General features: G+C 40.1%; 1 protein-coding gene and 1 long non-coding RNA gene across 5 annotated transcripts in view; one reads left to right on the plus strand and one right to left on the minus strand.

Annotated features, from left to right (window-relative positions):
• The window catches only part of LOC309863247, a 31,148-nt gene extending 29,553 nt beyond the window's left edge, over positions 1-1,595 (minus strand). Inside the window, exon 1 of the long non-coding RNA XR_014310945.1 lies at positions 1,508-1,595. This is a non-coding gene — a long non-coding RNA (uncharacterized lncRNA). The remainder of the gene's footprint in view (positions 1-1,507) is intronic.
• A 69-nt stretch (positions 1,596-1,664) lies between these two features.
• RAPGEF2 (Rap guanine nucleotide exchange factor 2) overlaps positions 1,665-16,844 on the plus strand; it is a 239,437-nt gene continuing 224,257 nt past the window's right edge. For 3 of the 4 annotated variants that reach the window (XM_082727766.1, XM_082727772.1, XM_082727773.1), the window contains exons 1-2: positions 1,665-1,991; positions 2,852-2,945. In XM_082727766.1, coding sequence (XP_082583892.1) covers positions 2,877-2,945 — 69 coding nt within the window. In that variant the 5' untranslated portion in view covers positions 1,665-1,991; positions 2,852-2,876. Of the gene's footprint in view, positions 1,992-2,415; positions 2,946-16,844 lie in introns of those variants that run through there. The other variant, XM_082727774.1, reaches the window with a different exon arrangement.

Consider the following 16,844-nt stretch of genomic DNA (forward strand, 5'->3'; position numbering starts at 1 on the left):
AGTCAAGAAAGACTCCAGAGTTTTTCACCTGAGCAAGGGGAACCACACAGACGGCATTAACTGGAATGAAGAAGGCTGTGGGTCAGGGCGCTTTGCGGATAAGCTATCTAAACCCTGGTTTGCAAACGTTACTTCTGAGATGTCTATTAGACACCAGATGGAGATGTCAGGTATATTTTTTCACTTCACTAGATTTTGATTTTTTTCTTCTCTCTTTACAGAGCTGTAATAGCATTTATTCGTGTCCCTTTGCTTTCAGTGTGGTGGTCTGTGTCATAGAGAATTTGATGCTGGGGCTCAACAAAGGGGTGAAAAAAATGTGGGGAAGTAGTTTCAGCAAGATAGACCCATAATATAAAAGGGTCTAGAGATACAATTTATAACTCAGGTCTAGTTTCACAAGGCTGGGCAGTCTCTTCTCTAGGAAGCCACACAATCTGTTTAATGACACAAAGGTGACCTAAGGACCCCAAAATGTTTGCTCACAATCAACCATTCTAAGTGTTCAAAATAAACTAGATGTTTAAAAAGTATGTTTGAAAATTTGAAAAGTTCAATATAGTAGGCCTTAAAAGTAACAGCCCTCCTCTAAGTATAGCCTCCATATAGACATCAAAACATGAACTTATGGGGAGGGAGAGAGGGAGGGGGGAGGAGGGAAAGGAGGCTGATAAAAATAAAACCCTAGGACCAGAACAGCAGAACTGTCCCCTGTGCTTGGCTGACCTTACACACCTTGACCTGGCTCCGAGAGGGAGAGGGAGGGGAAAATGAAGCAGGAGGAGAGGTAACGTCTTAAAGGGCTATGTTACTGTGTTCTTTGCACCAAGTGAGTCTAGCTTGGAAATCTGGGGTCTGGAGAAGGTTTGCTCTGCCTTGATGCAGAGCCAGATCTGCCAATGTTTCTGATTATGTCACAGACCTTGCCGTCCGGGTCTCTCGCTAATGACTGATCACCTTTAAATCTGGCCTGTCTGCCTGTCTGAGGGTGGTATTGGATCTAGTGTTGAAACTGGCACTTTTCCATGTCCTTAATCTCGTGGTCATTAAAGTGTCTGAAAGTGGCAGTAAGCACGGAAGGCAGGAGAGGAAAGCTTTCCCTGCAGCAAGTTACAAATAAGCAAAATAAAATCTTAGAGGATTTATCGCCTCTGAAGCAACTCGGAGCCAACCCTCGGGTTCAAAATGAATGCCCACTACAGCCCAAGCTTGCGGGCTGGACTTCTGCTCGGGGTCAACTTTCAGCCCCCTTGGCCTCGGCGTGGCGCCAGGAGGAGTCTGAGAGAGGCGACGGGACTCTGCAGGGTCTCCCAGGAACCGAGTGGGGTGTGGGGACGCCGCACGGCGTGAGACAGGGAAGGGGTGGGGAGGGTAGGAAGAGGAGAGCCCTGCGCTTCGCACCCGGGCACCGGCACTCGCGTCGCTTCCTCGGAACCAGGCGCTGCGGGGCTCTAGCCCGCTCAGCCCAGCGCGGGGAGACCCTCTCGCGGCCCCAGCGCCGGCTCACCTGGTCGCGGAGGAAGGTGCAGCTCCGGAGGGAGGGCGCGGCCGGCGGGCGGGCGGCGCCAGGAGCGCGGGGAGGCGGGACCGAGCGCGACGGGGCCGCCCCGCCCCCCGATGATGCGGCGCCAGCCGACTCGTCTCCGCCCTGTCACTCACTCCTCACCATGGTTGCCGCACAAAGCAACAAGCCCGGGAGGCCGCTTCCTCCCTGAGGAGCGGCTCCGGCGGCCGGAGAAGGCGCAGGAGGAGGAAGAGGCGGAGGAAGCGGAGGGGGAGTCGCCGCTTCCCAAACACTCTCTCCGAGGGGGCTGTGCGGGGCTCTCGGCTCTTGGCCCTCGGCCCTCGGACCCCCGCCGCCGGGAGTCCAGACCGGGACAGCCCGTGGCCCCCTCTTTCCCCTCCCCCGCCCCGCGCAGACCAGGAACAAAGTTGCCGAGAGCGATTGGGCCGGAGGGCTGCAGCCCCGGCTGGGTGCTCTGGCCGCAGCGGCGCCGGCGCCGGGGCAGCTCCGCTCCGGGCGCGCTGATGGGGGGAGGCGGCGGCGGTGGAGCCCACGGCGGCGGCCAGAGCAGCAGAGGCGGCGGCGGCGGCGGCGGGGCGGCCCGGGGGGATGCAGCAGCAGTCGGGAGGGACGGCCGAGCCCAATAGACGGAGACTAAGAGCGGCAGGGACGGCGGCGGAGGCGATCGGGCTTCGCTGCGCCCGGACCTGAGCCAGTCGTCCCGACGGCGGCTGCGGCGCCCAAGTGCCCCGAGGACTAGGGACGCGGGAGAGCCGAGTGCTTCGCGGAGACTCCCGGGCGGCGACGCGAGCCCCTGAGAGGAGGGGGCGACCCTCCGCGCGAGAGGAGAGGGGAGGCCCCGTCTGCCTGCAAGCCTTTCCCTTCCTTACTGCCGCTCGTACCTCCCTAAAAATAACTCAGGCCCGCCGGGGCCAGGAGGAGACGCCACTGTCCCCCGAGTGGAGTCGGGGGAGGCGTGTCGAGCCAGGCCCGGAGGGAGCCGGGCGCGCCAGGAAGCCTCTCCCGGCCGAGCGGCGAGGAAGAAGAGGAGGAAGGGGAGTTCCCGGCCGCCGAGCGCCCGCAGGGACCCTCCGGACCGCGGGTCTCCGGAGCCGCGCGCCGCCAGCCCCCTTCCCGCGGCCTCGCTCTCCTGCCGGGTCTCCTGCGCGCCTGTCCCGCGCTCCGGGCCGCTGGGCCCAGCAAAGCCGCCCCCCCCCCCACCCCCGTAGGCCCTACCGCCGCTGCCGCCGCCGCGGTTTGGCTTATTAGCCTCAGGCGGGCGGAGCGCGCAGGGCGGAGGCAGCGGCTGCGCTGGGCCGGGAGGAGGCCGACGAGGGTGCGGAGCAGCCCCGGCCGAGCCCACGGGGGGGAGATGGCGTCCTACGTGGATAACAGCTTCCGCCAAGCGGTTATGAAGAACCCCGCCGAGAGGACCCCCCAGGTGAGACCCGCCGGGACTTAGCTGGATTTGTGCCTCACCGGCTGCGCCCTTTCCTGTCCCTGTCTCCTCTTCTGACATAGTTGGCTCCGCGCACCCCACTTCTCCCGTCAGGACCCCCAACTTTCAGAGGCATCCCATCTCCGAATCTTTTCCCCTGGTCGTCCTGGGTTTATTTCCCCCTCTCCTTGATATTCTTTTCGCTGCCCACCCCATTACTGACCTTACCCCTTCGTTTGCCCTGCAGAGGAGGGAATTCTCTAATTAGCATCCCCTCTTCCCAGTCGTACCCTGGAGCTTCTAGAATCTCTGGGGAGAAGGGGGACTCACCTCGCCTTGACCAGCTCCTCCTTCCATCTTGGCTGCACGCCCCCCTTTCCTTCTAGTGTGTGGCCCCTTCTACCTTAAAAAGAGTTCTGTGGTGTTTGAAAAGGTATAGGAAGGAAACTTACATGGCTCTGCGAAAGACAAATCTGTGTTGACCTTCTAAAACAAAACATTGAGATGTTTTTATAGTTACCTATTTTGCTTCTTTGAAAAAGGGTTGCAGCTTTCCAGTGCTGGGGAAGAAAAGTTGATTAGCTAGCTTGGTGCTTTTGGTTTAAATTGCAGGCATAACTGCAGAGCAGGCATATTCAAATACAGCCCCGGAAAGGGCACCCTGCGGATTCTTTTGGTGTTGCACAACCTTGTCAAAATTAGATAAGTTTGTTAACCTTTATACATTCCTTTACCTTCAGGCTTATTTATCCTCTTACTTTAAGTGGACCGATTGCGGATGGTGTTGGATTTGCTCGTCTCAAGTTGGACCAGAGAGGGGGAAACTTTATAAAAATGTGGTGGTTTGATTTTTTTTTTTTTTTCTCTTAGTTGCTGACTGGTTAATGACGCATATTCCTAAGTGTTGGGATAGTGACTACAGGGGATCCTGCTGCCAACCCTCTTAAGACAAATAAGCCCTCCTGATCCATGGGACCATGAGACATTTAGGATCTAGTGCTTGAAAGAGTTGCTTTACTTGTTAGGTATTGGATGCCATCTGTTCAGACCCAAATGCTCTCCTTCTCTGATGTTGATTATTATTATTTAATGTGGGGAGAACAGAATAAAATAGAATCTTTCGCTGGCTGCCTTTTGGACAAGGTCCAAGAATGGCACCTGGTACCGTTTCTGATTTTTCATTTTTCCTGATGGAGCCATCGCATCTGGGGGATCATAGGTTGCACATATTTACCAAAAGAATGGAAGATGTGTGATAATTTTACAAGAATATTCATTTCCCTATATTTCCAGAAAGTTCCAATTCTAAAGGATTCTTTTATCAAAACCAAGCAGTATCCTGCTTTGATCTTGTCCCTGGGCTTTGCACTGCCTCCCGTGTGCCTTCCTTCTCTACTGTTTGTTTTAAAATTGACAATTCAGTCAGTCTTCGGCATCTGAAAATGCACTTTCTCAGTGGTAGTGTGATGGAAAAACAATTTTCAGTGAATTATTTCAGTTCCTTTCGGTGTTTGAAGTACCAAATAAATTCAAACAAGTTGAGAATATTAGGACCTAGCAAGGCAGGTCAGAAAATAATGTCATAGGCCTTTAGTAGAAATTAAAGGAGATGGGGCGAGGACCTGTGCCTTCCCTTGATTAATTAGAACAGCAATACTTGAGACCTACTATCAGTTGGGGGGTGGGGTGGGGTCACCAAACAAGACTGGAAAAGACAAAAACCTCCGCTGTGAAAGCGTGTGGATTGTGCCAAATAAATGGACTGTTTAACTTTCCTCTTCTCCTGCCAGTTGTGTAGAACAGAGTAAAAAATGACTTAGCACAGAACTTGGCCTGATTCAGAAGTGGGTCGGTTACTACTAACACCACAACATGAAAGCTTCATTGATAATCTGAAAGCAGCACATTTCCCCCCACCAAACTCACAGGCAAAATAAACATAGAGAAAGTTATCAAACATTTTAAACCTTGTCAAGTGTCAACCCTATTAACTTTGATATTCATTTGTTTATTACTAATGCAAACCTCATGCTTGCTTATTGTTGTTGTCAAGAGAAAATAGCTTGGAATGTGAATGTTTTCCCAACCTTACCTGGCTGGTTAAAAGCAATCTTCTAAAAGTTTGAAATGTATTCAAAAATGTTTTGGTAGAAGATGCTTTTCATATTGAGTGCTTTGTAATGTAAGCACTCCCTATATTGAGTGCTGAAAGTTTTTCTGTACCATCTTTGCTCAGTGCTAGAGAGAATTTTGTAATATACGGAAAGCAAATGTATTAAACTTGATATCAAAAGGAGAAGGATATGAATTAGAAAAGTTTTGCTATCATGCTTCCTTCTGTTTTTCAGGATAGACTTGATAAAGGAGTCCATATGATTCTCATTACAGGCAAAAGGAATGCTTTACAAGAATAGAGGAAATATATAATTATTTTTATTAAATTCAGGTTTTTTTTTTTTTTTTTTTTATCCCCACCATTCCCAGTTTCTCAAACTTTGTGAAGACATAGTTTTGTATTTAGGTCAATCATTTGCCTAGAAGTTAATAATGATGTTGCTAGTGTAACCCAAGACATTAGCTAGAAGAGAATTGGAGGGTGGGGAGAGCCCTAGTGTAAACACAGAGACTGCAAATTAGGGGGCTTTCAAGCACACCTGGAAAATGGGAACCTCTTTTATTTAACCATGTCATTAGAGAGGCAGAATGGTAAGGAGAAATTAAAAAAAAAAGTCACCTGAATTTTTAGCCAAATCATGCATACCTAAATTTAAGAGGCTGTCACTCTTTTACCTGATATCCTGAAAAGATGAAAAAAAAATCTTTTATCCAATGTGTGCCCTACATTATGTGTGTCTGGAACCCTGGCTAAATTTTAGTCAATGGGGCACTGTATTCTAAATAACAAACCCCTTGAAAATAATGAACACTAAATGTTCTATTGATATTTTTCAGTGTACCTATGTTGAAAAACAGGACTCTTAAGTAATTGCTTTATTAAACTATTTGGGTTTATGCTTTAATCATTTGAATGAGAAGCTTGGTCACCAAAGCAATTTAGTAAAGTAAAAGATGTAAATAAATTGCAAACAGCTTTATCCCCCAAGGCTTTAAACAATAAAATGCTTTTTCTAAACCATTTTATTAACTTGTTGAATTCAGACCCTTTGTAGCTGCTTCTGTAGAGTGTTTAAATGCATGTTTTTAGTTTTTCAGGTGAAGCATCTATTGCTGAATTGTTTTCTTTCAAGATCTGATTTAATGTGTTTTTAGCTAGGAACAAGTTATTTTTAAAAATTGTATCTGTAACACAGCTTCATCTCATTTCCTCCTAGTTAATAATATTACTTTGTCCTTCACTATTAAAAATTTTTTTTGGTTCTTGAACCTTTTGATTTAGCTGTTAACTCACGAATTTGTTAGCTGAGGGCTCATAACAGTGTAAGACTTTATTTTTTGCAAAGTTACCTAGTCATATTAATAGAGAGCTGAAAAAATACCTTTTGTCCAGAGAACTTTAAATAATGAGAATCTGCACAAAAGAGTATCTCTGGTAAATATTTAACTTTTAGATCTAGTGGAAGAATTGTTTATTACAGTTAGATTTTCCATTTGAATTTCTTTTTATCATTGTTTATAAACAGCTTCCTATTCTCATTTGATCACTTACACTTTGATTATATTTTAGCAAATTTTGGGGCTCTAGTAATAAATATTTGGTTCTGAAGTAGTTTTTGTTCAAAAAATAGAACTGAATGATTTTTGTGCCATTTAGAAAATCATGTTTTGGGGTACCTGGGTGGCTCAGTTGGTTAAGTGACTGCCTTTGGCTTGGGTTATGATCCCAGGACCCTTCGATGGAGCCTGCATCTCTCTCTTCCCCTGCTTCTCCCTGCTCAGCGGGGAGCCTGCTTCTCTCTCTTCCTCTGCTGCTCTGCCTGCTTGTGCGCGCGCTCTCTCTCTCTCTCTGTCAAATAAATAGGTAGAATGTTTCAAAAAAGTCATGTTTCACTAAGTAATTCCTATTTGTTCACAAGCATTTATTTACCTTTCATAACAATGACATTTGAATTTATAGGTTAAAATATGTACATATTTATAACTGAAATACTAATTTCAAACTGTATTAGCACGTGACTTTGAAATTATAGTAAAAATTACCATTTTTGTGATATTGGTAGAAACTTAACATAACCTTGCCTTAACATAACCTTTGAAACATTTAGTAATTACCAGTTCCATAATTAGCTTTGCATGTGTTGGCTGAGGTTCAGAATCTCTCCAACTGCAGTGTTGTATGTGAACTTGTTTAATGCGGTTATTCCCAGGCCCTGGCCTTTAATAGAACAGTTACAAAAGATAATAACAAAATAAAACTAAGAAAAGGAAGGGGGACTACTCGGTAGCCAACATGTTTTATTTTATTTTTTTTTTCCTTTCAAGAAAGGATGTAAAATAACAAAACAAACTATAACCTTCGCTCACTATCATTTTATTAATGGTCTTGCCCTTTAATAAGAAAGGGAGGATATACTATCATTTTAAAGCTTAGTTTTCGAGATCAAAGATCCCTTGAATCATAAGAAAACTCACTGTTTTTTGTTTTTTAATTTTACTGTGGGCCTGAAAACAACTTTATCCGAGTGGATTTTGGGGAGAATTAAATGATAAAAGTAGGTCTGCCTTTGCTGATATTTGAAATTCAAGTTATATAAAGTAACAGTGGGTTATACTTCAGATATAAATTAACTATCTGAGGTAAAGATAAAATAACCCATCAAAAACACATACTGCTGCTTCTTGACTCATTTGAAAACTTACTATTTAAACAAATTTTTTTTAAAGTGAAGATTTGTAATTACCTGAAGTAACTTTGATCTAGGCTAAAGAGATAGGAGAATGTGGTGATAATTCTTTGATATCTAAATTTTATGGGCCATTCTCTCTCATCACTCCATTTTTGGCACCAGATAGTTTTCTTATCTGCAAAATGAGGATAATAACTTCCTGAGGTTGTTTTCGGATTAAGTGAAAGTAAGTACAGTTACTATTTAGTGCAGTATCTAATAGTAGTTTTTATTGTAGCACATTTTGATGAAATACTTTTTACTAGGCCTTGGGAATTCAAAGATGAAATGAAACATCTCTCCTTCAAGTAACTCACCACTGTATTGTATCCTTTAAGTAGGATGTGATTCATTAGTGCTACAGCAGCTGTCCAGGCTGTGGACTTCCCAGATGAGATGTCTTATGCCAGCACTTAGAGAATCATGTATTGAGTCTTAGGGGAGTAGGAAATTTACCCACCAGTGGAGGAGGGGACATACAGGATATTCCAGGAGTAGCACACATCGTTGTAAGAAAATAGGTGTAGACCTTCATTCTATGTGTTTGGTTGGAGTCAAGCGAGTGAGTAGGGGATGAGGAGTGATTCCACTAGAGTACAGAAGGTTGTGGTTTGAAGGAGAGTAAGAGGGAAGGAGAGTAAGAGGAGACCAAGAAATCTGTTAAAGACTGATGTCTGGTCTTCAGGTTTGAGATAGTTGGGAGTCCAAGTTACACAGTGGAGATAGACTGGAATTTTTATAGTAGTGGGATTTATTAGACAGGTTGGCCAAATGTATGCACATTTATATTAGCTACTCATTGTATCAAACTGTGCACGTTATGTCAGTTACAGTCTGATCATGGCAAGTGATTATGATGGACATTTCCTAGTTCATAGGAAAAACTTGAATAGCTTTTATTAATTTTTTTTTAATCTTACACTGTTTTTTCCTTAAGCTTTGGTATCTTTTATGGCTACATTTTGGAACCTAATATGAAATATCTGTCAAATATGTTATTATTTCTTAGTTTGTAATGTGATTTTTTTTAAAGTGGGCAGCAAAGCAAGTTTTATTGAGCGATAGCAAAGTGATAGTACAAAGCTCTTGAGGAGGAAGGGGGCCCGAGAGGATTGTCCTTTTTTAAAATTTAGATTTTATTTATTTATTTGTTAGAGAAAAAGAGAGCGCACACTAGCCAGAGAAGTGGCAGGCAGAGGGAGAGGGAGAAGCAGGCTCCCTGTTGAGCAAGGAGCCTGATGCAGGGCTCAATCCCCAGACCTTGGGATCATGACCTGATGCTTACCAACTGAGCCACCTGGGCATCCTGTAATGTGATTTTTAAGCATTCTGTCCTTTGGAAGAGTTGAGGAGTATCTGAATTTAAGCAGGAAAAATGAATTTATATATACAAAAACTCACAGGTGACTTACGATAGCACAGTGTAATGAGTATAGTGAGTGTTTGAGAACACTTGGGATGGTATATTCCCCATACCATTTTTGTTTAGCTAGATTAGTTAATGTTGGTAAGTTAGGAAGGAGAAGCAAATTGTAGTACCTATTACTGTTGATCTTTTGTAGCTTTGTCAGAGATTGAACATGTATAGTTAGTCAAAATATGTTCAGTAGTTACAATATCAGCCTTTGTGGGGAGAAAAACAAGCTGATGGCTACTTTATTTATGTTAGGATTTTTATCTTTTCAGGAAAAAAACCACACCTCTGCTTTCATGTACTAATTAGCTGCTACTTACTGAACTATTTACCCTAGGTGTTTCTTGCTGTACTCAGGTGTTTCCTTTTCTTCTTCAGTCTGTGAAAGGGTTTACCTTTAGTGTGGTTGTGATGGGATTTTTATGGAATGGAAAGTTTAGTCCTTGAATTTTAAATTCTCTTGGGTCCACCATTTCTGTGCTTTCATATCCTTATGCATAAAAAGTGTTTTAGAGGAGTTGGTGTTAGTGACTTGAAGGGGAGCTTTGTTTTGTCATTGGAACTAAACCCTCTTTGTTCTTGCTGTAGTTTTGAACTCTTAAAAGTTGAAAATCATAAATTGTGGATGTTTTGGATTTTTCAAATATTTAATATGAGCTAAATGAATTGAAATAAAAATGTGTATTTTGATCCTATTAACTGTGGTAGTTTAAGTTGACAGATCAACACTTACCATAATAATAATTGACCCTTAGCATCTTCCTGTTCTTCTCTAAGCTCTTAGTGTTTGTTCCTACCCAACGTAAAAGCTACTCAGAAGAGACCCTAAAGAATTAGCCATCAGCTGGTTATTCTGAAGAGGCCGGATAGTAACTTTCTGAGAAGCTGCCTAGCAATCCGTAGATCTTCTAAAGGGGTGAGGCACGGTGATGATAATATGATTTCTCCTGAGTAGTCATTCTTTTCAAAACTTTTTTTCTTGTTATTTCAATAAACCTTTTAGTTTGAGCTAATTGTAGATTCACATGTAGTTGTGAGAATTAATGCAGAGGTCCTGTGGTACCTTTACCCAGTTTTCCCCATTTAATAACATTTTGAGAAACTAGAATATTGCAGTAAGGACACGGGCATTCATACAGTCAAGATGCAGAATAATCCCATCACCATAAGAATTCCTCTTTGTTGCTCTTTTGTGGACACAGACATTCCCTGACCCTACCTCTGGCGTGGACTAGTCTGTTCTCCATTGGTACAATTTTGTTATTTCAAAAATGTTATATAGGTGGAATCATACAATATTTGACCTTTGCGATTGACTTTTTTTTCCCCCACTTAGCATAATTAATATGGATAAAATGAACTACTATTGTCACTGAGTGGTTTGGGCTGTGTTCTTGAAATACCAGTAATATCTGAGGATTGGGAAGTGCAAGATAAAGTGGATTTAAATAGTGACAGTGGTGAGAAAATTTTGTGATGATATGTAAAAAATAATGACCAAAGAATAAGGTCTTGGATGAGCAAGAGTTACGATAGTACAACACATTTAGGATATTTCTATATATATAGTTTCTTCCATTAAAAAATGTTTTTTGGTAATAATGGAAGTGGTAAAGCTAGCCTTAGCCATCAATGATCCCTCATTTTAAAAAATAATGTGATCTTCCCTAACTAAAGTGGCATGTTTTTCAGTTCAGAAGAAAGTCTAATGAGTATCTTTATAAAGGAGTCCCAATGGTCAAATCAGGAACCATTGAACAAAATAAATAATTGAATACATAGATATATGAGGGAGAAGAGGCAGCTCTTTTTTATTGTAGAATTCCAATTTAAAAAACAATGAGACGGGGGGCCTGCGTGGCTCAGTCGGTTAAACGTCTGCCTTCTGCATTCAGTTCAGGTCATGATCCCAGAGTCCTGGGATGGAGTCTGCATCAGGCTCCCTGCTCAGTAGGGTGTCTCGTTCTCTCTCTCTCCCTCTCCCCCCATGCATGCACAAAAATAAATAAATTAAAACAAACTGATAAAAATATTTAGAAGGAATGATGGAAATAGAAAATCATCAGTAGGCAAACATTGCAGCAATAATTGTTGTAAGCATGAATACACAGTTGATGTCAAATTAGTGGGTGAAAATATGAAAAATATATATCAGAGGGGCACCTGGGTCTGTGGATTGGGTTTCACACTCAGAGGGGAGTGTGCATGAGGTTCTTTCCCTTTGCCCCTCTCAGCGCTCATGTGTGTGTATATGCAGTCTCTCAAATAAATCTTTAAAAAAAGTATATATGTATATATCAGATATCATCAGAGTATTTGCATAGTCTCAAAGTCTCTCCCTGAGATTGATTAAGTATAAAGGAGAAATCAATGCCTTTATAGTGAGAAAGACTACTAGACACCAAATGAACCAGGTGAATCAAAGTTCTATCACCACTGTCAAAAAACAAAGTTCAGCTGAGTAAATTTGAGGATATAATTGGCTTTATTGGGTGATTCACGAATCGGGTAGCATCCCGTCTAGCAAACAGGAAGGAGCTTGCAGAAGCTAGAAAATGGAAGGTTGAAGGGAGAAGGGTAAATGAAAGAACAGATTACTTCATCTTCGTTTTGGGGGATGGAAAGGGTCTGTGTGGCGAACTACCTCACCGGTGTTAACCAGTTACGACTAAATTCCTGGAGAAGGTTGAAGCTGCTGTTAGATAATTATGAAGCCTTGGTTTGCTTACATGGGTTTAGCACAAGTGACTCCACTTTGGGCCCGTTTCTTCTTCTTCTTCTTCTTCTCCTTCTCCTCCTCCTCCTCCCTTCTTCTCTTCTCCTCCCTTCTTCTCTTCTTCTTTTCTTCACATATAATGAATTATTTGCCCCAGGAGTACAGGTCTATGAATCGTCAGGCTTACACACTTCTGTTGTTTCTTTTTAACACCAATGATAAGACATAATCAACATCATGCTGTGTGGAGAAGGGCACATCTGTGGTAGTATTCTTACTAAAAATACTTTGACCTTAATGTCAGAAAATATTAGACAAACTCAACTTTTAGGACATTCCACAAAATAACTGTACTCAAAAGTGTCCAGTTTGTGAAAGGATGACATGCTGAACAATTGTTATAGGTGGAGATTAAGGAAATGTGAGATGTGAGGTTCTGGATTAAGTCCTGGACCAGAAAAAACAAAAACAAAAAAACCCAAAACAAAACAAAATAATTTTAAGTCTGAAAGTATTTGCTATTTTCAATTAAAAAGACATAAACCATTATTTGTACAATTAAGAAACTGATCAATTTTTTATATTTCCAAACAACTAGAGATGAGTTTTAAAAGTTAAGAGTTTAAAATGATGAAATACAGTAGCATAAAATGCCAAGAATTGAGGTACAGTGAATTTGACTGCCTTTTAGTTTTGTTTCTAACCTTCTTTCATGTTTGATCCCCCTACTTTTGTCAAACTGGAAGAAATGGAGGAGCAGACTTCAGGGGGTAAATTTTATCTGTGTATCTGCTCCTACTCCTTTATTTGGGAAATGACAAACTTCTTTTAGAGGCAGACAATATAGGAAGAGATCGAAAGGTTCTTCCCAGTATGAATCTCCAAACCTAATGATTAAGATGAGTGGGAATTTCTGTCTTGATTCCATTTTCTTTGGTATGGTTTAAATCTACATTATATAGAGAAAACTGGGAGGTAACATGATAAAGTCATTTCACTTTAGAAGTCCTTGTTCCTACTTTATATATTCTGGGCTATTTTCTTTCATACTTAAACATTTATATCTTTAATTGTGTTCACAGAATAGTTTTTTTGAGTTCATTTAGTGTATTTCCTTTATGTAACCTAGTCGTTATATATGATCTTGGGCTTTGGTGTCAAACAACCTTCTTTTTGGTCTTGGGCAGGTTATTTAACTTTAGTGGGTTTCAGGCCTTAAGGTTCCATGGACTATTAAAATTTCATAAAACACTGGGGCACTGACATTAATTTGTCACTCATTTTGCCAACTAAGTATGTTAAAATGAATATAAACTCATTCTCCACTATTCTCATTTCATAAAAGAAAGAACATTTTAATATCATAAAAATAGAAAACCTTAGAATAAGTAAATTTACCTTTGTTTTATTGTATTATTGTTTTTGTCAAGGATTGATGAAAATTTTACAAGGGCTGTGTATGGTAATATTACCTCACTGTGAAGATTAAATGTGTTCATGTGTATTAAAGTTCTGTAAGTCTCTGGCATAAATAATTTAATGAATAGTTAAGAATAATAGCTAATAGTTTAATATTTTCATGTTTATTATTATTTTTCAATAATTGGGAATTCATTTACTATCTGATCTTTTTCCCTTAATTTTTCATCATTACTATGCCTTATGGCTAATTCACAAAGTGATTTATAACATGAGTCGATTTCATAGGACTGATTCATATAGCATAAATTGTGTTAGTATTGCATTAGTCTACAGGTTACCAGAAACTATACATATAGGCTTAGCCATGGGCTTATTTTCCTCACACAAGAAGAAATCCAAGGGTAGGTAGTGTTAAGACTGGTGTAGATGTTCAAGGGTGCTATTAAGGAAACTGGCTCAGTTTAGTTTTCGAAGTCCCAAGATAACTGCTGCACCACCAACCAGAAGAGAAGAGAATGTTTTCTTGGTAAGAGTGCATCTTTTATTTTGTAGGAAAACCTTTACCAGGTGTTTATCCTGGCCAGAACTGTGTCATGTGACTCCTAGTGGCAAAGGAAGCTGGAAATTCGAGTATTATGCTTTCATTTTATTTTATTTTTTGGTTAAAAAACTTTTTTTATGTAATTTTTAAAAAATTAAAAAAATTTTAATTAACATATAATGCATTATTTGCCCCAGGGGTACAGGTCGAGTATTATGCTTTTAAACCTCTGTATTTACAGAAAGGCAGGAAAGAGAGAGATTAAGATGAATGAGTGCTGTGAGTTGATAGCATTTGTCCAACTTACTTTGCATAGGAAACGGATTATTGTAGTAAGTTGATGCAGTGATTCTCAGGAGTCCTCTTTGAAAGTCTTACTGGCATATACAGCTACATTATTATAGCTACAATTATAGAATCATACAGATATATTTAATTTCATGGTTCACTTATTAGGTATATGGTTATTTTCTGAACTGCAAGCTCTTATCTGAAAATAGAGTTAAAAATACCAGTGGGTGAGCATTATATGTAAATATAAATATATAAAAATTTACTTATTGAATATTAATGTAATCTTTTAAATATAATTATTTTTAAGTGGTAACTGTTGATTTACATACTGATTTAAAGTTAAATTTAGGCTTATATTTCTTAATTTGTCACTTTTCCTTCACATTTACTCTTTTTAAAATGTCAGAAATTTTATTTCATATTTTAAAGTGCTCCATTAGTGTGTTCTTATATTACTATGTGTAGTAAATACTTTGTCATGTTTTTGTGACTTTAAGTTTGCAATTTTAATTCCTCCTAGAAGTTGAGTCATCACTTTATAAATACATATACGTTTGTATATAAAACATTTGTAAAAGATAGCTGTTTAAATACTTTTCTGTACTTTGTTGAATCCATACTTATATCATAAACTTATGTCTTTAAGAAAAATGGTTTGATAATGGATGTTATACAAAACTAGCTTCGATACTAAAACTTTAAGTATGCACTGTGTCCTGTCTTAGAGCAATTGTGGTGTTTAGTTATGGGCTTTTTATGGTAGCATTCAAGATTTATATAGATTCATGGTGCTTGTGTGTAGTGAGGTCAGTTAAACAATTTGCTATCAGAAGCTATTGGATAGTGATGTTATTGGAAAGAGTCTTGGCTTTTTGTCATTTAAAAATAGTCTATGTTTTCATAACTTACTTGTTTGGGTGAGATGAGTGTATAATAAAAGCCTGAAATTGGAGTCTGAGTTAGGACCCTGATTTCATTTAGTATGGATTAGCTTGCATGGTGTCTGTCAACGTCACTGGAGAGTTTGCTGGTTTGGGACTTAACTATCCATCATTAAAGCTCAGGACTTGGTGTACCCATTGGTGCAGAGTTTGAGCTAATAAATGTTTAATGACTTGATCTTTCTTTCTTAAGAGTTTGAGATACAGGGGAAGAAGTAATTATATACCTCTATATTAATAGCAAGTTGAATGAAAAGCTGAAAAGGAGTAGTAATTTTTGGTTCCGTTTCTGTAACACTGAAGTCCTCCTATTTTATAGAAACATGTACCTTTGTGGAATGAAGTTATTTTTATTGAGTGTCAGGCAGTTGCCCCGCTATGAGTTTAATCACTTTGGTGCTAGTATTTTAAACTGTCATTTATGTGATGTTTTTCACTGGCATTTAACACAGGGTATAAATTCTCTCTCTGGGCTTCTGTGACATATTTGTCCTATTATGCAAATTTTTTATTACTTTGAGATTTTTGACTCTCATCAGGAACAGTAATTTAAATTAATGACAGAGTTAAGTTATAAAATTAAATTTGAATCTAGTATCTAAGATTAATTTGCTGTTACTAAGGAGAGATCCTAGCCTTGACCTATTTTAATAGATAATACTATTTTTTGCAAATATGCAAATATTTTAACTTCTTAAGGGATGATGTCAAGAATAGATTAAATATACTCCATTGAAGTCTTGTTCAACTTACTGATTATGTAAAAAAAACTTGAAGTAAGCTGTAATAAAACTTATTGTAAGTATTTTTTTATAGATTTTTAGCAAGAGACATATTAATTAAATACATAGGTAGTTTTTTTTTAAACTTTCACTTCAGTGTCTTCCTCTTTTTTTTTTTTTCTTTTTAACCAGTTCTTTGTTTTTAATTTTGACATGTAACTGCTCTTCTTTATGGAAGGGGATAGTGTTATTTCTGGAGTATCTGGAAGGCCCTTAATCCATAGAATACTGCCCTCATCTTCTGCTGATGCCTGAGGTGACAGTGAGGAAAACATGTCAATATTGGTTCTTGGTATTGAGTGGAACCTTAGAGATCAGCTGGTCATTGTCCCACAGACCTGTATATGGGTCCTGGGAGGCTTCTCAGGGGTCTTTGGGGAGGCCTGGAAATCTAAACTCGCTTCACACTTAATTTTATTAGAAAAAGATTCACCACTTAAAAAAATGTTAAATTCCTGATCTAGTTTGGACTCCTGAGTAGAAGTAAACAAGAGTATTTGAGTGAATTTCTATTACTAGAGACAGAGCCAGCAAACTTGAAAATTTAATCATTTACATCAGGGTGAGGAAATTATTGCTCTTGGTCCAAATTCAACCTGTAGCCTGTTTTTGTTGGTAAAGTTTTATTGGAACACAGCCGTGCTCATTCTTTATATATTGTCTCTGGCTGCTTTCATGCTATCAAGGCTGAGTTTTGTAGTTGACAGAGACAGTGTTGCCTGCAAAGCGTAAAACCTTTTATTATTTGGCTTTTTACAGAAAAAACTTGTCCTTTCTCTTAGACCTCCATCTAGGTTAAAATGCAGATACTTTTGGAAGAGTGTGGGTGTGGGGTGACTATTTAGTACTTTTACCAATTAAACCTCCGAGAAGTGGAGAGATTCTTTTTAATACTTGATAAGGTGAAAAGTGGACCTAACTTTGCTAAAAGAGTGTGTTTTATAATTT

The sequence above is a fragment of the Mustela nivalis genome (assembly GCF_964662115.1).
Source record: "Mustela nivalis genome assembly, chromosome: 4".
Classification (NCBI taxonomy): Eukaryota; Metazoa; Chordata; class Mammalia; order Carnivora; family Mustelidae; genus Mustela; species Mustela nivalis.